Genomic DNA, 21615 nt, shown 5'->3' with positions numbered 1-21615 from the left:
GCACAGATTCGTGCACATTGAAAGGAAATTAATTAGAAGAAATATTTTAGAGGCCAGGGAGGGACCATGGGAGGGCTTCAGGGCATGTTTGGCCTGTCTCGCCCAGTCCCAATTGGCCGGACCCCAGCAGCAAGCTAACCTACTGGTTGGAGCGTCTGCTCCCTGGTGGTCAGTGCACATCATAGTGACTGATCGAATGGTGGAATGAACGGTTGGACACTAAGCATATGAGGCTTTTATTATATAGGATATTTCAATAGAGTGATGTGTTTTTTTATGTCTTAGTTCAATATTTTCCTTATCTTTGTAGATAGTGCTTTATTTCTAGTTATAATAATCAGCTCATTGAAAAACTGGAAATACAGAAAGATATAAAAAGAAAATAAAAGACACTCATAATTCTACCAATCAAATACAATGTACTCTTTGTGTTTAAAGCTCTGTTTAATTCATACAAATCTCCTAGCTCCAGGCTGCTTCAGCCTTGCAACTTCTAAACTCTGAGCTCAGGCCTGACCCCTGGTGTCTATATATTTCCATTCAGCTGCTGTTTAATTTAGAGCCAGAGCAGCAAAAAGCAGGTTCAGCAGTAGTGAGAGGGGAGAGGAAAGGTCATATTAGCTTTGTGTGTGTGTGTGTGTGTGTGTGTGTGTGTGTGTGTGTGTGTATTGTTTAACATATTACAAAAAGTATCATATCCAGTCACCTTCACCATAAAGTGAATCTGTTTCTCTGTGGAAGGAGGTGGTCCATATATAATAGAAATAGCACCTAAGGTATGAAAGGAGTGGGAACCAGGAAGGCTGGAGAAAAGACACAAAAAGAGGGTAGAGGAGCACATAGGACCAATTTGAAAAACATGTAATTTAACCTAGGGAGGGTTTTGTGTTACATTTATACTGCTCTTATACTAGCCATTGGTTATGCTTATATGCATGCATACAAGTCATGCACATGCACAGAAGAGTCTCTTGCAGAAGCACGTCAATATTACACTCTTGTGGACAAACATTAAAGACAGCAACTCCCTGCCTCAGGTTACGTGCAGACCATGGTAGATACTTCTATTCAGATAAACAGGAAAGGCTTTTCAGCTTGTGCTTGTAATAAATAGGTAATTGGAGGGGCTATACCTTCTAATCCTCATTGCATCCTTCCAGAAGAGTGTCATGGTTAAGATATTGTGCTTTGGAGCCCTATTGCCTATATTTGAACCTTTGATCTACCATTTTGTACCTGTCTAATCTTGAGCAAGTTACTTAAGCTCTCAGTTATCAGTGTCTACATTTGTAAAGAAGAAATAATATTATCTGTCTATTTCATAGTGTGTTATGATGAATCAATACATGTAAATATAAGTAAAAAATTTAGACCAGTACCTGGAATATAAGTAAATACTCAATAAATGATCATCAGTATTACAATTCTGCTTCCAGAAAGTCAGATAGTACTAGCCACTATTTCACACCTGTGCATGGTTTTTAATATTTATCCAAGTTTTTGCATGCATTGGTAGTCTGAATGCTCCTTTTTGTTGCTGAGTAGTAATCCATTATCTAGGTATAGCACAGTTTATCCATGCACCCTATAGCTTTAGACTATAGTTAACTAGAGGCCTGGTGCACAAAATTCATGCACTTCAGGGGGGGGGGGGCGTCCCTCAGCCTGGCCTGCACCCTCTCCAATCCGGGACCTCTTGGGGGATGTCTGACTGCCTTTTGCAATCCAGGACCGCTGGCTCCTAACCACTCGCCTGCCTGCCTGATCACCCCAACCCCTCTGTCTGTCTGCCTGATCACCCCTAACCACCTCTGCTTGCCTGCCTGATTGCTCCTAACTGCTCCCCTACTGGCCTGATCGCCCCTAACTGCTCCCCTGCTAGCCTGATTGCCCCTAACTGCCTCTGCCTTGCCCCGCACCCAGGACCCAGGATTCCCTCCTCCGGCTGGTCACAGGCACCTGGGACCCGGGCTTCCCTCCCTCTGGCTGGCTGCAGGCACCCAGGACTGGGGCTGGCTTCACCCGGGCCAGCCGCAGCCACAGGGGACCACGAGGCGGGCAGCTTGTCCCTCTCCTAGGCCACAGCCCCAGCCACTGGCACCCAGGACCATGGGGCAGGTGGCTTGTCCCTCTCCCGGGCTGAGCTGCAGGTGCAGGCACAGCCACTGGAGAATCAATATCCTGAGAGTAGAAATACTTCAGCACATTTGACATATTTGAACTTTAACAACTTGACCAGAAGCATCATTATTTTATGGTTATGGGAATCACAGTATTTTTAAAAATTAATAGACAAACTGGTGGCCCAGTGCATGGATTCGTGCACATTGAAAGGAAATTAATTAGAAGAAATATTTTAATATTGCTATTCACCCTTTCTCTATAATAGAAGTGTCAACCAAATTCACAATTGACAACGACAAATTGAAACATACATGCACAATTGGTGCCAGCGAGAGCTTTATGTCTCCTGCATGCGAGACCCATATACACTAGAGGCTCAGTGCATGAAATTCATGCCCTGGGGGGGGGTCTCTCAGCCCGGGGGGGTTCCCGCACCCTCTCCAATCCAGAACCCCTCGGGGGATGTCTGACTGCCTCTCGCAATCTGGAACTGCTGACTCCTAACCGCTCGCCTGCCTGCCTGCCTGGTCACCCCTAACCCCTCTGCCTGCCTGCCTGATCACCCCTAACCACCTCTGCCTGCCTGCCTGATTGCTCCTAACTGCTCCCCTACTGGCCTGATCGCCCCTAACTGCTCCCCTGCTAGCCTGATTGCCCCTAACTGCCTCTGCCTTGCCCCGCACCCAGGACCCAGGATTCCCTCCTCCGGCTGGTCACAGGCACCTGGGACCCGGGCTTCCCTCCCTCTGGCTGGCTGCAGGCACCCAGGACTGGGGCTGGCTTCACCCGGGCCAGCCGCAGCCACAGGGGACCACGAGGCGGGCAGCTTGTCCCTCTCCTAGGCCACAGCCCCAGCCACTGGCACCCAGGACCATGGGGCAGGTGGCTTGTCCCTCTCCCGGGCTGAGCTGCAGGTGCAGGCACAGCCACTGGAGCCTGGGACCATGGGGCGGGTGGCTTGTCCCTCTCCCAGACCGCAGCCCCAGCTGCTGGCACCTGGGACCACTGGGCGGGTGGCTTGTCCCTCTCCTAGGCCACAGCCTGGCTCATCCCCATTCCTCTCTTGTGAGCTCATTTGTGCCTGGCTGGTCCTCATTCCTCTCTCGTGAGCTCATTTGTGCCTGGCTGGTCCCCATTCCTCCCTCCCCAGTGTTCAGTGTCTGAGCCATTATGGCATGATGGTGTGATGACAATTTGCATATTATCTCTTTATTATATAGGATACACTCCAGCAATATATGAACAACTGTCTTATTGCATTAATCATTGCTTATTTGAAAGACCAAAAATGGCATCTCATTTTAATTTTTATGTGTTTGAAAACCATGGAGGTTGGGCATGAGCAAGATATTTAGAATAAAATAGTGATATTTATATCACTAGCAATCAGGTTGTATTTGAAACAAAATTTTATATCATATATTTTCCTGATGATTTCCATTTTATAAAAAACACAGGGGGCTGCCTACCTCAAAATGAACTGTTAATACTCTAATCTTTGTCTTGATGGTGGTGTAACTGACTGTATATATGTTGTTACACATTCTATTCTCTGTATTATGCTCCTTTCCTGGCCTACTGAGGTATTTCATCCTCATCCATAGTTCTTTTTTTCTCTGATATGCTGGGTTCTCTACTTCCATTGTCAAATTCCTTGGTACAGTTCCAACAATATTCACTAGGAATAAAAAGCAGGAAAGTTTACTAACATTTCTGAATATCTACTATATGCCAGGCACTGTGCTAAAAAATGTTATATCATCTAATTTATTATATTCAGAGAGGTAAAGTGACTTACTTACCCAAGCTCATCCAACTATTAAGAAGCAGATTCAGATTTTCAACCCTGGAGTATCTGATTTAAATGTCCATCATCTTCCACTATATCATACTGCCTATAGGATAAACTGAACATACTAAACTCTTCATATTTATGATCCAAACCACATAAGTGTTAAACCAGAATGAAGAGGTCTAGATAATGATAAAATTAGTATTGGTGACTTCCCAGTTTTAGTGCATTAAACTTCCTTATGTGAAAAGCTTCCATCTTCTTCTTGTTCCTTCCATTTGCTCCCCCAATACTTTTATATTCTACTAGAGGTTCAGTGCATGAAATTTGTGCACGGGTAGGGTCCCTAGGCTTGGCCAGCGAACAGGGCCGATCAGGGCCTTCTGGCTTCCAGCCGGGGCCTCCCTTCCCTGGCTGCTGGCTGCTGGCCAGGACCTTCCTTCATTCCGTGCTGCTGCCCCCTGGTGGTCAATGCACATCATAGCATGTGACCGAGGGACACTTTGTATATCAGCCTTTTATATATATAGATATTTATTACTCACGGTATTATCCTGGCTATAGCTGAGGTTTCAAAGTTCTCTTGGGAAGTCTTTTCCTTCCAATAAACATTGAGTTTCTGGGCAAGGGCATTTATTGTCAACCTGAAAGAAGAAGTATGTCAATGTTGAGAATTTGTTGAACAACTTTGTGACCATGAGATGCTCTCATTTAACAGAAGCCAATAATTTAGAATATTCAGCATAGGTTTGAATATCTACACTTATAGGAACTAGGATGGGAATCCAACAATTTAGAATATTCAGCATAGGTTTGAATATCTACACTTATAGGAACTAGGATGGGAATCCAACACCTTGCAAATTACATGTCAAAATGACAGTCAGAATCCTGAATAGTTACATTGATTGAAATGGTAAAATGGTTATGTCCTAAAAAGTACTGTTCTCTAAAATTTCAGGGCTTTTAGAATCATTGGGAGTGGGGAGTTAATATTAGAAAAGTCAGAGGACTAAATTTCAGAGCTAGGACAAGCCAAATATGATTAAGTTATTTGATTGTCAAATGAGTATAGGTAAACAAGTCAGGTCCAAGCTGAAAGTCAGAGGATCAAAAACTGTACCCTATTACAAGTCAATCAAATATTAAATTTAAAATGTCCAAATTTAAAATGTTCCTCTTCATGCAAATGCTGCTCAGAGCAGTTATAGTATCCATGGGCAACAAAATTCTCTTCAACCTTCTACTACACAGCTGTTAGTGGAAGCTATACCCCAGTTCTGGCTATTGTTCTTTCTCTCTTCCCAAATTAACAACAGTAGACCCAGGGTCAAAATATGTAATGTGTCTAAGTCAAACCTGAAATTTTACTTTTAAAAAACTGCCAATTGCTAATGATTGATTCCTATTTAATTCTACAACCCAGGATTACAACTTTATGTACAACTGTACACACCTGCAATACTACAGAATTAGTATGTCTAAAATCCCTTGACTCCCTGGATGGTTACCCAAGGTTTTTACAGACCTCTTTTCTCCTTAAGAGGAAATGTTCCTTACTTGCACCTTACTCATATTAAATTAGATTCTGAATACACAGAAAAGATTAAAGTAATCATACATGAGGTTCTTCCCCTAAACCTACCAATGTTCCTACCTCTGTTTATATCCTTCCCTCAAGTCACAGATGGAGAACTATTCCTTGTTTTCTCTTAAAATTCTACTTTAAATCTACTTTAAAAAGAATTAACTTAGAAGGATTCTGGGAAAATGTTGAAATAGAAAGCACCAAGAATCTTACTCCCCCACCTAGACAACAATTACATTGGCAGAATCTGTATGGTGCAACTATTTGGAACTGTCGGGTCTATTAAAGGCTTGCAACTTCCAAGGGAAGGCTTAGATGGTAAATTGGCAAATTTCAGCTCTTAGCACAGTAGTAGCTACACCCCCACCCTAGCCCAGTGACAGGCAGCTGTGCACACATCCTAAGAGTAGATTGTAGGAGCCAGGATGGGCAAAAAATGACTCTGTTCTTCAAATATCAGGGAGCTGTGCTCTGACAGCTGTTTGCTGCTCCTGATCATAGGATCATGTAATCCCCATGGCAACCACAAAGAAAACAGCTATAAAATATGCACAAAAGAAAATGAGATTTAAATGTTTCACTATGAAAACTTAACTGAACATAAAAGAAGACAATAATGCAGGAAATGAGGGTCACAAAATCTATAAAGCATAAAGAAAACAAATAGCAAAATGACAGAATTCCTTCCTTATCAGTACTTACTCTAAATGTAAATAGATTAAATTCTCCAATCAAAAGAAAGAGATTGGTAGAATGGGTAAAAAAAACAACACCAAAACAAAACACGATCCAGCCCTAGCCGATTTGGCTCAGTGGATAGAGCATCAGCCTGTGCATCAAAGGGTCCCGGTTCAATCCCCATCAAGGGCATGTACCTTGGTTGCAGGCTCCTCCCTGTCCCCAGGCCCTGGTCAGGGATCATGCAGAAGGCAACCAATCAATGTGTTTCTCTCTGTCTTTCCTTCTCTCTTCCATTCTCTCTAAAAGTCAATGGAAAAATATCCTCAGGTGAGGATTAACAAAAACAAACAAACAAAAAATAAGTAAGTAAAGGTGATTAAATGTCTAAAAAAAAAAACATGTTCCAAATATATGCTCTCTACATGAGACTAAATTTAGATAGAAAGACACAAGTAGGTAGAAAGTAAAAGGATGAAAAAGGATATTCCATATAAATAGTAACCTAAAGAGAGCAAAGATGGCTATACCAATGCATAGTAGACAAAATAAAGTAGTCCCCCCTCCTTATCTGGAGTTTTGTTTTCTGAAGTTTTAGTTACCTGCAGTCAAATATGGTCCAAAAATATTAAATGAAAAATTCCAGAAATAAACAATTCTTAAGTTTTAAATTGTGTACTGTTCTGGGATGAAATCTCACACTGGCCTGCTCCAGCCCACTCAGAACACAAATCATCCCTTTTTACACCATATTCATACCATATTCTATATAATAAAAGCCTAATATGCTAAGTGTCCGGTCGTCCGTTCAACCAATCAAAGCATAATATGCTAATGATATGCTAAGGCCACTCAACCGCTCACTATGATGTGCACTGACCACCAGAGGGCAGATGCTACAACTGGTGGGTTAGCTTGCTGCTGGGGTCCAGCCGATTGGGACAGAGTGAGATGGGCCGGACACAACCTGGAGCCCTCCCATGGTCCCTCCCTGGCTGGCCAACCTCCCGAATCCCTCCCTGGCCCCGATTGTGCACCAGTGGGGTCCCTCGGCCTGGCCTGTGCCCTTTTGCAATCCAGGACCCTTTGGGGGATGTCGAAGAGCTGGTTTCAGCCCAATCCCACAGGCCAGGCTGAGGGACCCCGCTGGTGCACGAATTTGTGCACCGGGCCTCTAGTGTAGAGTATAATAAGACTAGTGACCCATTGTGTGAAATTACTCGAGACCCGGGACCCCTCCCCCCAACCCCTGGGCCATGAGACCACCCTGAGTCCCGGAGTCCCGCCCCACATGGCCGACGCGGGATGGCCCCGAGTCCAGGAGTGCCACCCTGATGTCCCACCTCCGGGCTGCGCAGAGTGGGCACCAGGCCCCACCCCCGCAACATGCATGCGGGGCCATGGAAACCCCGGCAGAAGCAGCGCAAAGTGGCCACTGGGACCCTTGCGCCCCCACGGGGCCGCAAGAACCCTGGCGTAAGCCATGTGGAGTGGCCGCCAGTCCTGCCCCCACTGCCCCGCCTCCTGCTGCTGCAAGGAAGTGCCCCTCCTCCCGCCTCCTGCAGCTGCGAGGAGGCAGTCTGCCTGCTGCCTCCCGCAGCTGTGAGGAGGTGCCCTGCCTCCCTGGCACAACCATGGGAACCCCAGCAGCAGGTACATTGAGCAGCTGGCCCCGCCCCCGCTATGTGCACTGCCATCTTGTGACGGCGTTACAGAGTGAAGATTAATTTTCATATTACCTCTTTATTATATAGGATATCTTGAGAGCAATCACATCCACATAACTTTTATTATAATGTATTGTTATAATTGTTCTATTTTATTGTTGTTAATCTTTTTCTGTGCCTAATTTATAAATTAAACTTTATCATAGTTATGTATGTATAGGAAAAAACATACTGTATATAGGGTTCACTACCATCCATGGTTTTAGGCATCCTTTGGGGGGTCTCGGAATGTATCCCCTTTGGATAAGGAGAGCTACTCTAGACTATAAATCACAATTGCTAATATGTGGAAGCAACCAAATGCTCATTAATGGTTGAATGGAAAAGCAAAATGTAGTGTATACATACAATGGAATACTATTCAACCTTAAAAAGGGAAAGAATTCTGATACATGCTAAAACTTGGATGAAGCTTGAGGACATTATGCTCAATGAAATAAGCTAGTCACAAAAAGACAAACACTGTATGGTTTAATTTATGTGAAGTACTTATAGTCAAAAACAAAGAAACAGAAAGTGGAGTGGTGGTTGCCAGGGGCTGGTGGGGTGCATGGGGAATTACTATTTAATGGGTATAGAGTTTCATTTTGTAAGATGAAAAGAGTTCTGGAGATGGATGGTGGTGATGGTTGCTTAACAATATAAATGTACTTAATACCAATGAACTGTACACTTAAGAAGTTAAGATGGTCATTATGTGTATTTTGCCACAATAAAAACTATGAAAAAAAAGGAAGTAGATATATGGTTGCCAGAGGATGAAGAGAAGGAGAAATGTGGAGTGACTGCTAATGAACAAGGAGTTTCTTTTGGGAGTTATGAAAATGTTTTGGAGTCAGTGATGATGTTTTCACAATTTTGTGAATATACTAAAAACCATTGAAATGTACACTTTAAATTGGGGACCTTAAGATATGTTAGTTATATCTCAATTAAAAATAAAAATAAAATAAACATCTGTTCTCATGTACTCAGTTAAAATTTATTGAGATAAAATTTACATAGAGTAAAATTCATCTTTTTAAGTGTACAGTTCTATCAATTTTGACAATTGCATGCAGTCATGTAACCACCACTTCAATTAAGTTATTCTCATTTATTTTGAAACTCTATTCCTTCTGACAAAAACCATGGCTTTACTGTTGATGTAAAAAAATTTAATTTTACCCTGGCTGGGTGGCTCAGTTGGTTAGAGTATCGTCCTATACATCAAAAGGTTGCGGGTTCGATTTCCGGTCAGGGCACATACCTAGGTTGTGGGTTTGATCCCTGGTGGGGGTGCATATGGGAGGCAACCAGTTGACGTATCAATGTTTCTCTCTCACATTGATATTTTTCTCTCTCTCTAAAAAAATCAATAAAAACATATTCTCGGGTGAGGATTAAAAATGTAATTTAAAATCCACGTATAAGTTCAAACCCACATTGTTCAAAATTCATACATAAGTGGATCTGTAAAGTTCAAACCTGCGTTGTTCGAGGTTCAACTGTAATTTTGATTGCAGTTGGGAAATTGTATATCCGGAGGGCTGACTTAAGTTGTATACAGGTTTTTAAAAAAGATATTTTTATTGATTTCGGAGGAAGGAAGAGGGAGAGAGATAGAAACATCAATGATGAGAAGGAATCATTGATCAGCTGCCTCCTGCACGCTCTCCACAATGGGGATTGGGCCTGCAACCCAGGCATGTGCCCTGACCGGGAATGGAACTGTGACCTCCCGGTTCATAGGTTGATGCTCAACCACTGAGCCATGCCAGCTGGGCATGGTATGCAGGTTTTTTACTGCATGGGGGATCTGGGCCTCTAACCCCTTCATTGTTTGAGTCAACTGTACTATATTCTTTTTCTTCTTTATTTTTTCCTGTACTATATTCTTAAGGTAGTGCTTCAGTTCACTCCCCTATTCAAGCACACAATTAATTCTCATTGCCTAAGGCATCAACCAACTCTACCCAATGTCCCTCTAAGACAGAAGTTCTCAGACCTTCTCAGTTTATGGCACCCTTAGTGTCTCAAGTTTTTCATGGCACCCTTAAGTCCAAAGAAATAAGTACCAGTTCCATTTATTAAATAGTTAGGTGTAAACAACTTAGCAAGTATTTATGAATTAAAATTTAGAATCCATTTGAAAAAAAATAATAAATATAAATTAAAAAAATATTTCTAGTTCATTCTTTTTTTTTAGGCCACCAAAAATTTGGTTGCCTCCCCCCCCCAAAAAAAAATGGGAGAGAGAGAGAGATTCTAGTTCATTCTTAAATAACCACAATTATTTACTAACGGGATGTGTATGCCTATTGGTTACTATACTTCTCGAACCTTGGAATCAAATTGGACACAGTTTTCCTCATTTCTTAGTCAACACTGAGTTTTGTGTTTTACTTGCTGTGTATCACAGCAACCACTGAAAGCCCAGATACACAAAGATATGTTGTAATCAAAAGGTATGCAGCAGATTTTGGTACATGGAAATGGGGGTGCTACTATAAAAATACTTAAAAATGTAAGTTACTTTAGAATTGGGCAGTGGGCAGAGGGTGGAAGAATTTGAGGAGCACAACAGAAATAGCCTAGATTGCCTTGAACAGACTGTCAGTACAAATATGGATATTAAAAACCCCACTGGTGAGGGCTCTGAAGGAAGTGAGGAGTATGGTACAGAAAAAAATAAATTCCCTTAGATAATACCAAAATTATTGTGAACAGACTGTTCGTTAGTAGAATTATGCATGTTACAGGTGTTGCTGGTAAAAGCTCAGAAGGAAATGAGAAACATGTTATTGGAAAACTTGAGGGAAGGTGATGTTTGTTATACAGTGGCAGAAAGCTTAGCAGAATTGTGTCCTACAGTTATGTGGAAATCAGAACTTGTAAGTGATAGAACATTTAGCTGAGATTTCCAAGAAAAGTGTTGAAAGTGTGGCCTGGTGTCTTCTTGCTGCTTACATAAAATATGAGAGGAAAGAGAGAAACTGATGGAAGAACTGTTCAACAAAAAGAAACAGGATTTAATGATTTTAGAAATTCTCAGCCTATCCAGATTGTAAAAGTTGCTAAAATTTTGAGATTCACTGCCAGGAAAGAATGCTCTACAGAAAAAGTCAAGGTTGTGACTAGACAACCTTTTGTTAATATCTCAGAAAGATCAAAAGGTCAGAGTATTCAGTCACACAAAAAGCTCTTTGAAAAAAATTAAATACATGACTCAGATCTCCATAGCCATCTCAGTAGAAGCTAAGAATCAAAATAGGATTATCTAGGAAAGACCTGTCAGGAACCTCTTGTCTGATGGAGTGAATATCCATGACATATATGTGAGATCCACAGGGTTCTTGAGAATGGTATACTACCACAAAACCTGCTAGATTTGACTGAAAGGGAGAAGAGAGCATAAAATAAAAGAAGGCTGTTAAACCTCGAAAATTCTACAGTCAGGAAACAGGCTGATGAAACATCTCAGCTGTAAATATATGCTACCCTTCATGAAAAATGAAAGATAATGCTGAGCCATTAGGTCAGAAAGCAGAATCTTAAATCCAGGGGGTGGAGCTTCAAGCCCCCAAAGATTATTCCCAGGCCTTGAAATGTAATGGCTAGATTTTGAAATTGCTTGAAACCAGAGACTCCTTTTTTTTTTCACTTTTATCCCCATTTCAATGGAAATATCTATAATGGTATCCTATGCCTGTCCCACCGTTGTATTTTGTGAGCAAAATATGAAAATAAAATAGACATTCCTATAGATGGAGAAGAATTTTATCCCAAGATGCATCAGACTCAGAGAATCACCCATGGCTGATTTAGATGATGAGAATTTTGGATTTTGAGCTGATGAATTAAGATGAGAGTTTAGACTTTGAGTTGCTATAATAATTGAGAATGGGAATGTTGATATGGGGTGAGTGTATTTTGCATGTGAGATGTATGTGGTTATTAGGGGGCCAGAGGGCATAATGTAATAGGCAGAATAATGGACCTTCGAAAACATCTATGTCCTAATCCCTGATACCTATGTATATATTAGGATACACAGAAAGGGAGAGTTAAGGTTGCTGATGAAATTAAGGTTATTCATCAGCTGACCTTAAAATAGAGAGGTTATCTTGAATTATCCAATTAAAAGTGGAATTGTGTGGCAAAAGAGTCAGAATCAGAGATGTGATGATAGAAGCAAGGTCACTGGAGTGATGTGATGTAAGAAGGACTCAATCTACCATTGCTGGCTTTGAAGATGGAGGAAGGGGGCCATGGGCCAAGGAATGCTGGCCGCCTCAAGAAGCTAAAAAGGGCAAGGAAATACATTCTCTCCTAAAGCCTCCAGAGAGGAACGCCGCCTTGCCAACACCTTGATTTTAGCCCAATGAGATCCATGTTCTACTTCTGACCTACAGAACTCTGAAATAATTAGTTTTGTCCTAAGACACTAAGTTTGTGGTAATTTGTTATGATAGCAATAGGAAACAATTTCTATTGTTTATAAACTGAAGTCAAGTATCACTGCATTTCCTTCAAAAATTTAAAATATCTTATGGTTTCCCTGTGAGCTCATTATGTATATCTAGGCACATAGTTTAGAACTGTGGCTCTACAACAGGGCTCGGCAACCTACAGCCTGTGGGCCCAATCTAGGTCACTGCCTGTTTTTGTCTATGGGTGCTTTCATGCTACAGCAGAATTGAGTAGTTGTGACAGAGACTTTATGGTACAAAGCCTAAAATGTTTACCTCCTGGCCCTTCACAGGAAAAGTTTGTCAACGCATGCTCTAGAACAGTGGTTCTCAACCTTCCTAATGCCGCGACCCTTTAATACAGTTCCTCATGACCCGCAATTTCATTGTTACAAATTGAACATAATTAAAGCGTAGTGATTAATCACAAAAACAATATGTAATTATATATGTGTTTTCCGATGGTCTTAGGCGACCCCTGTGAAAGGGTCGTTTGACCCCCAAAGGGGTCGTGACCCACAGGTTGAGAACCGCTGCTCTAGGATATGGCCCTACTCTATCCATCTGACTTTATTTTCCTCACTCTAGTTAAATCCCTCTACTCCTACTCCCCATATTTTTACCATTCTGAGTTCATGTCACTACCTTAGCTCATGCTATAATTTCCATCCCAGAATTCCCTTCCCCCCTTTTCTAAATCCTGTATCCTTCAAGAAAAATCTTAAGTGATACTTTCTACCAAATCTGTTCTCTCAAGGAATTTTCCTTATACCATAACACTTAGGTTTTGATTGCTCAAATAGCCATTATGTTAATCTCTAAATTGTTTCATGTATGTGACAATGTGCTATTACAAATAGACTATAAGCTCCTCAAAGACAGAAACCATATCTTGAATTTCTCTAGAAAATTCCACAAAGCCTAGCCACTGTACCATGCAATGGTGAGGTGCTCAGTTAGTATGTGTTGATTACACTTCTTAAGCTGAAATTTACTCTAAAAATGTAAGTTTTATGAAAAAATGCTCAAAGTCACTGATCATCAGAGAGATGCAAATTAAAATGACAATGAGGTATCACCTCACACCTGTCAGAATGGCTACCATCAACAAATCAACAAATGACAAGTGTTGGCGAGGATGTGGAAAAAAGGGAACCCTAGTACACTGCTGGTAGGAATGCAGACTGGTGCAGCCATTATAGAAAACAGTATGGAGTTTCCTCAAAAAAAATTAAATATGGAACTTCCGTTTGACTAAGTAATCCTACTTCTAGGAATATATCCTAAGAAACCCAAAACACCAATCAGAAAGAAAGTATACAACCCTGTGTTTATAGCAGCACAATTTACAATAGCTAAGATCTGGAAACATCCCAAGTGCCCATCAGTAGACAAGTGGATAAAAAAGCTGTGGTACATTTATACCATGGAATACTATGCAGCAGTAAAAAAGAATATCTTACCCTTTGAAACAGCGTGAAGGGACCTGGAAAGTATCATGCTAAGTGAAATAAGTCAGTCAGAGAGACAAGTATCACATGATCTCACTCATATGTAGAATCTAATGAACAAAATAAACTGACAAATGGAGTGGATCCAGAGACCTGGAAGTATGGAACAGAGTGTGGAATCTCAGAGGGAAGGCAGGGGAGGTTGGGTGGGTGAGAGGCAATCAACCAAAGAACTTGTATGCATATATGCATAACCCATAGACACAGAAAATAGGGTGGTAAAGGCCTGAGGCAGGGGGTGGGGGCAGGCCGGAAGAGATCAAAGTAGGGAAAAAGGGGAGATTTTTAAATCAACAATAAAGATTTTTTTTAAATGTTGTAAGTTTGAGCCCTGATAGTTGCAGATGAAATCTGATAACTATTAAAACTGATATTACAGATGACTTATTTTGAAAACATTCCAGCAGTATGATGGCTGTTATCATTTTATCATTTGCAGCTTTGATATCTATAATACTCTTAGCATGAGTTTGTGGTAGCAGACAACCTTCTTTAACGCCCCTCTCTAATTCCATTTTTTAAACTGAACACCTTTTCCTTTTATATAAAATAAATTGAGTAAAAAAGTAAAATGATGCCAGATTTGGAACAAGAGTTATGCAAATTTTTATCCTCAAAAGCTGTATGTAGGATAATATACTAGTTTTCTATTTTTAATGAAATGTGTAGCAGATTATTAAGCAACTTAAACCAGAATTCCTATATGTTTACCTAAATAAACCTACAGGTGATGGAATATATCTGGATCCCCTGCTATCACCTCAAACTCATCATACTGAAACTAAACATCACAAACTAAGGATCAAATACCTCTAAAATTTAAGAGGTAGATGAGGGTTTGGAAAATATAAGAAAGGTGGTAAATAATTTTTTATATTTAACATTTGTATTTCACAAATCATAACTATTTGCTTAATTACCAGAAAGTCACTATTCCATTTACTCAAGAGAAACACAATGACTTGGCTCTGAAACTGCTATCAAACTGATGTCATTTCTAAACTTTCACTCTTTAGAGTCAAGTCCTAGTCAAAGATCTCCATGATGAGCCAGACTCATATATAAAAGGTCATTTTTCTTAAAACTGAGGGCAGGTAGCTACTATAACCACTGAGTAGCCCTAGTGACCAAGAACCAATTGCCCCAAAATTAATATGGGGTAGCCATCCAAAAACTTGTCTCTGTCAGACACTAATCCTAAAATTCTTACGGTTCCAGATAAATTAAGGTACAACATTTATCTAATTTTTTTAGTTTTGGTACACACACAAAAAACGAAATTTTGGGAATTACTTTTCCTGCATTCTAAAAAAAATATTTCTACTGAGACATCAAGAAAAATGAAAATGTCCTCATACCTTATTTCTTCATACTCCCAGAACACCAGCTGCACTTGAACAAGATAAACTAACAAACAAAATAGAAACAGATTCATAGATACAAAAAGCAGACTGACAGCTGTCAGAAGGGAAGGGGGTTGTGGGGCTGGGATTAAGCAAACAACAATAACAACAACAACAACAAAAACACCACAACACACACAACAGTATGGTGATTACCAGAGAGAAAAGGGAGGTGGGGAAGGTAGAAGAGGGCATGGAGGGGTTAAATGGTGTTGGAAGGAGACTTGACTTTGAGTGGTGAACACAAAATGCAATACATAGATGATGTACTATAGAATGTACACCTGAAACCTATATAATTTTATTAACCAACTAGAGGCCGGGTGCATGAATTTGTGCATGGGTGGGGTCCCTCTGGGTGGCCTGTAGGGATTGAGCCGAAACCCGCAGTCCAACGCCGCCTGCAGCTCCTGCCTGCCACTCCTGCTCATCCCAACCCTATTGAGCTCGTGCCCAATCAGTCCTGATCGATCAGGAGAGGCTCGTGCTGCCACAGCAGTGCTCACCAGTCATGAGCCTTGTGTCTGGCGCCCTCCCAAGGGGTGTGGCCTGCGGGATCAGGCTGAAACCGGCTCTCCGAAATCCCCCAAGAGGTCCTGAATTGCGAGAGGGTGCAGGCCAGGCTGACGGACCCCATTGGTGCATGATCGAGCAGGGGAGGGACGGCAGGAGGGCTCCAGGGCATGTCTGGCCCATCTTGCTCAGTCCTGATCGGCCAGACCCCAGCAGCAAGCTAATCTACTGGTTGGAGCATCTCTTCCCTGGTGGTCAGTGCACGTCATAGCAAGCGGTTGAGCAGCCTTAGCATATCATTAGCTTATTATGCTTTGATTGGTTGTTCAGTTGTTCTGCCATTCGGTCTATTTGCATATTACCCTTTTATTATATAGGATGTCACTTCAATAAATTCAATAAAAAGGAAAAAAAGCTGCTGCTAGCATGTATGCTAGAATCAAAGATGTGGTATTAATACAGATGATGTATTTAAAAAGATAATTCCAAGGCTCTTTGTTTCACTGGAAGTATTTTACTAAATTACCTCTGTGCTCTTTACATAATGTTTAAAGGTAAGGTTTATCTCAACTGAGCTCCATATATCATGTATCAGTAAACTTTTATTTAAAAGTCAAATCATTTTGCCATGGACGGTTTGGCTCAGTGGATAGAGCATTGGCCTGCAGACTGAAAGGTCCTGGGTTTGATTCAGGTCAAGGGCACGTACCTCGGTTGCAGGCTTGATCCCTGGCCCTGGTCAGGGCACATCCAGAAGGCAACCAATCAATGTGTCTCTCTCATCATTGATGTTTCTATCTCTCTTTACCCCTCCCTTCCTCTCTAAAAAGTCAAATTATTTTATTTTTCATCTTGGAAAATAGGTTTGAAGGAATTATCAGTTAATTTACCTGCCTGATTTTTAGAGGTGCTTTTAGAGGTTTCATAGAACAGAATCATATCTGAAGAAACTATCAGAAACACTTTAGGTTGGGCACTCACCGGTACTCCTTGGTGTACTCAAAGTCTTGTTTGTTGTAGGCAGGTTTTAAGAAATTGCACTCAATGACTCCAATTACTCCCACACCTTCTCCATGAGTTGGCTTAGGAAAAAATATTAATTTCAACACTCACATTACTATTGACTGCCTGGAGGCATTTTCTTTTGATTCCAAACAATAGAAAGGTTATATAACCTTTATGGGCAAGGTAAGGTCAACAAGATCTACAGAAACACTCAGAATATATTTCAACAGACTGCAAATATTACATTGAAGTGCAACCTCTGGCAAATTCTAGGACAAGATTTTCAAACTATGATCCGTAGATATAGGATTTTCCAAGGATTAATAGCCATCTCTACTTCTCCCACACTACCTCTGTTTTCATCTGTTTTATATTCTGAAATTGCCATAAGATTTCATTTGAACAAAAAATGACACTGCTAAAAAAAATCAAACTTATATACTACTGTTCTAGGGAACAGAAACCAAACTTCATCTGGAAAAAAATTAAGGATGCTATGTAATCATCACGCTCTATTAAAATAAATAATTATCAACGACTAACATGAGTCAGACTTGCAGTGTTATTAATTACAAGTTGATACAAGATATTTTTGGATTAAAAATCTTTTTTTATTTTTTAATGGAAGGAATTGAGTCAAGGTGTAGTTAGACAAGCACACAAAAGATGATATAACAAAGAAAATCAACATAGGCTGAAAACGATCTATCCTGGGTCTAATATAAGTTTGTCCTACTGTGAAATATAAAGCAATTTGTCATTCTTTGTACTTTAGTAATCTTATCTGTAAAATAGAAATGAATGGAATACTTGTGGGTATTTCTACTTTAAATTGTCATTAAAACATTAAAGATGATGGTAATATTTTTATAGCTCGGTTTATAAAGTATTTTCACATAATTTATCCCATTTAAATCTCTCAACCTTGTAAGCTATAAGGTAGGCAGAGCAGGTAAAATTATTATTATGGTTCCCATTCTACAGGTAAGAAATTGAGCCTCAGATAAATTAAGCAATTAGGTTGCATAGCTTGTAAGTAGAAAAGCCAGGACTCAAATCCTGGCCATCAACCACTAAATGTTATGCATTTTCCACTATGCCTTATCATCTTCCCAAGAATATATAAAAAGCTACCTTCAACACTAATAGACTTATACACACAGCAGAGTTCTGGTATTCTCATTCTATTTCCTATTAACATTTACCTAGAAAATGTATTCAGCAAAGTTTCCATGTTGATTAATATCTATGGGGAATGAGAAGTAGAATGTTTTTAACACAAGATGGCTCACTGGTAACACTGAATTCCAGGATAATATTTAATAAACATCATTAGATGGGAGTAAAAGCCATTAACAACTTAACCCCCTTTGCAAATTTTAAATCCTCTTCCCACTTTTTTCAGTCTTCTGTGAAAAAAAACAAAACATTAATCACTCACCTTCACCTGGCATCCCACCTTCTCAAAGGGCTTTATGAGTCGGTTGTTGTGATACATCATTATTCCAAACTGGTTATTATTCTTGCAAGAGAACCCAAAAGTTATTTTCACCTGCTTATTCTGAGAAGAAAAGCATTAAGGAGACAAACACCAGGAACTTTGGCAGAAAAAAAGCTTGCATTCTATTACAGCAAAGAACATTGGATATAAATCGGTACATTTCTAGAGGGCATTTTAAAAACTTGTAGTAGTAGCTTTACAAATAGTCTTAACCTTTGACCAAGTAGTTCTCTTTCTAGGAATCCTACAGAAAAGTCAAGGAAGCCCATAAAGGTTTATGTTACAGAGATTTATCAATTAGTTATAATGGGAAAAAAAAACACCCATAACTAATTTAAATGTTTGACATTAAGAGAATGATTAAATGTTGGTATATCGACATGGTCTATTACGTAGCTTTAAAATTATGTCCTTGAAAAATATTTTGTAATATTAGGAAATGTTCAGAATATAATAACAAGCATTACCTAAAAATAATTATGGCATTACCAAAATGCCATCAGTGATTTAAAAAATTGTAAATAATCAAAATGCTTCTTAACCTTTACTAGTTGTCTATTATCTGCTAGTTCTCCCAGGTTCTCATAAGAGTTGTAAATAGTACAACACAAATCTACACAATTAAAAGCAAGAATGTAAGTCCTGCTAATCATGTGAAACAATGACAACAAAAGCATGAAGAAACAAATAACTTTTAAAGGTAAAGGATAATCCTGTTGTAACAGATATCATGGGACAAAGTTAACAAGCTTGGATAGATGAAATAAAGAGAACTAATTATTATATATAAAAAATGAACAATGATGAGTTTTTAACAAGTCTGATTTGATTTAAAAAGAAAGGTAAGAGAGTGAAAAAAATAAAGGGGAGAAAAAGTAACTGCAATTTTCATTAAAACAAATACTAATAAGAAATCTAAATATCCAAATTAGTTAAATAAAAATTTATTCTTGTTACTTACTATTTTTAATTTAAATTCTTTATTGTTTAAAGTATTACATATGTCTCCTTTTTCCCCCATTGACCTATCCCCGGCCGCTCCCAGCCCCCAGCACATGCCCTTATCCCCTTACTGCCTGTGTCCATTGGTTACCCTTATACTAGTATGCATGCATACAAGTCCTTTGGTTGATCTCTTACCTCCCCATCCCACCCTCCCCTACCTTACCTCTGAGGTTTGGCAGTCTGTTCAATGCTTATATGTCTCTGGATCTATTTTTGTTCATCAGTTTATGTTGTTCATTATATTCCAGAAATCAGTGAGAACATGTGACATTTATCTTTCTCCGACTGGCTTATTTCACTTAGCATAATGCTCTCCAGGTCCATCCATGCTGTTGCAAATGGTAAGAGTTCTTTCTTTTTTACAGCAGCATAGTATTCCATTGTGTAACTGTATCACTGTTTTTTAATCCACTCATCTGCTGATAGGCACTTAGGCTGTTTCCAAATCTTAGCTATTGTAAATTGTGCTGCTATGAACATAGGGGTGCATATATCCTTTCTGATTGGTTTTTCTGATTTCTTGGGATATATTCCTAGAAGAGGGATTACTGGGTCAAATGAGAGTTCCATTTTTAATTTTTTGAGGAAACACCATACTGTTCTCCACAGTGGCTACACCAGTCTACATTCCCATCAGCAGTGCACAAGGGTTCCTTGTTCTCCACATCCTCGCCAGCACTTGTCAGTTTGTTGATTTGTTGATGATAGCCATTCTGACAGGTGAGAGATGGTACCTAATTGTCATTTTGATTTGCATCTCTCGGATGATTAGTGACTCTTAGCATGTTTTCATATGTCTCTTGGCCTTCTGTATGTCCACTTTCAAAAGTGTCTATTTAGATCCTTTGCCCATTTTTTTGATCGGCTTGTTTATCTTCCTTCTGTTAAGTTGTATGAATTCCCTATAAATTCTGGAGATTAAACCCTTATCGGTTATAACATTGGCAAATATGTTCTCCCATGCAGTGGGCTTTCTTGTTGTTTTGTTAATGGTTTCTTTTGCTGTGCAGAAGCTTTTTATTTTGTTATAGTCCCATTTGTTTATTTTCTCCTTAGTTTCCATTGTCCTAGGAGCTGTATTGGTAAAGATATTGCTAGGATATATGTCAGGTATTTTGCTGCCTATGAATTCTTCTAATATTTTTATGGTTTCCCATCTGATGTTTAAGTCCTTTATCCATTTTGAGTTTATATTTGTGTATGGTGTAAGTTGGTGGTCTAGTTTCATTTTTTGGCATGTATGTGTCCATTTTTCACAAAACAATTTATTAAAGAGACTGTCTTCATTCCATTGTATGCTCTTGCCTTCTTTTTTTAATATATATATTTATTGATCTCAGAGAGGAAAGAGAGAGAGAGATAGAAACATTAATGATGAGAGAGAATCATTGATTGGCTACCTTCTGCACATATCTGATATGCAGGATGTATTTCCATCCCCTAATTGGGATCGAGCTACAACCCAGGCATGTGCCCTTGACTGGAATCGAACTCATGACCATTCAGTCCACAGGCCAATGCTCTAGCCCCTGAGCCAAACCAGCTAGGGCTGCTCTTGCCTTCTTTGTCAAATATTAATTGAGTATAATGGCTTGGATGAATTTCTGGGTTCTCTGTTCTGTTCCATTGGTCTATATGTCTGTTCCTGTGTCAGTACCAGGCAGTTTTGAGAACAGTGGCTTTGTAATTTAGCTTGATATCTGGTATTATGATCCCTCCAACTTTGTTCTTCTTTCACAGGATTGCTGCAGCTATTTGAGTCATTTTTTATTCCATATGAATTTTTGGAGAGTTTGTTCTAGGTCTGTGAAATATGCCGTTAGAATTTTAATGGGGATTGCATTGAATGTATAGATTACTTTCGGTCATATGGACATTTTAATAATGTTGAGTCTACCAGTCCATGAACACGATATATCCTTTCATTTGTTTATTTGTTTATGTCTTCCTTTATTTCTTTTTTCAACGTCCTATAGTTTTCCGAGTACAGGTCTTTTACCTCCTTAGTTAAGTTTATTCCTAGGTATCTCAATTTTTTTGCAATAATAAATGGGATGTTTTTACTAGTTTCTCTTTCTGTGAGCTCATTATTGGTGTATAAAAAAAGCCATAGATTTCTGGGTGTTAATTTTGTGTCCTGCTACATTTCGAAATTCATTTAGTAAGTCTAGTAGTTTTTTGATGGAGTCTTTAGGGTTTTCTATGTACAACACCATGTCATCTGGGAATAATGGCAGTTTTACCTCTTCTTTTCCAATTTGGATGCTTTTTATTTCTTCTTGTCTGATCGCTATGGCTAGCACTTCCAGTACTATGT

General features: G+C 39.7%; 1 protein-coding gene across 2 annotated transcripts in view; it reads right to left on the bottom strand.

Annotated features, from left to right (window-relative positions):
- Nucleotides 1-21615, bottom strand: part of MORC4 (MORC family CW-type zinc finger 4) — a 64932-nt gene that overhangs the window by 19226 nt on the left and 24091 nt on the right. For both annotated transcript variants that reach the window (XM_014542587.1, XM_014542586.1), the window contains 3 exons: nucleotides 18234-18353; nucleotides 16769-16869; nucleotides 4462-4560 (listed from right to left, as the gene is read on the bottom strand). In XM_014542587.1, the coding sequence (XP_014398073.1) occupies nucleotides 4462-4560; nucleotides 16769-16869; nucleotides 18234-18353 (320 nt within the window). The remainder of the gene's footprint in view (nucleotides 1-4461; nucleotides 4561-16768; nucleotides 16870-18233; nucleotides 18354-21615) is intronic.

This window comes from Myotis brandtii, unplaced genomic scaffold (genome assembly GCF_000412655.1).
Source record: "Myotis brandtii unplaced genomic scaffold, ASM41265v1 scaffold305, whole genome shotgun sequence".
Lineage (NCBI taxonomy): Eukaryota > Metazoa > Chordata > Mammalia > Chiroptera > Vespertilionidae > Myotis > Myotis brandtii.
This window is presented reverse-complemented; position numbering and strand designations above follow the sequence as displayed.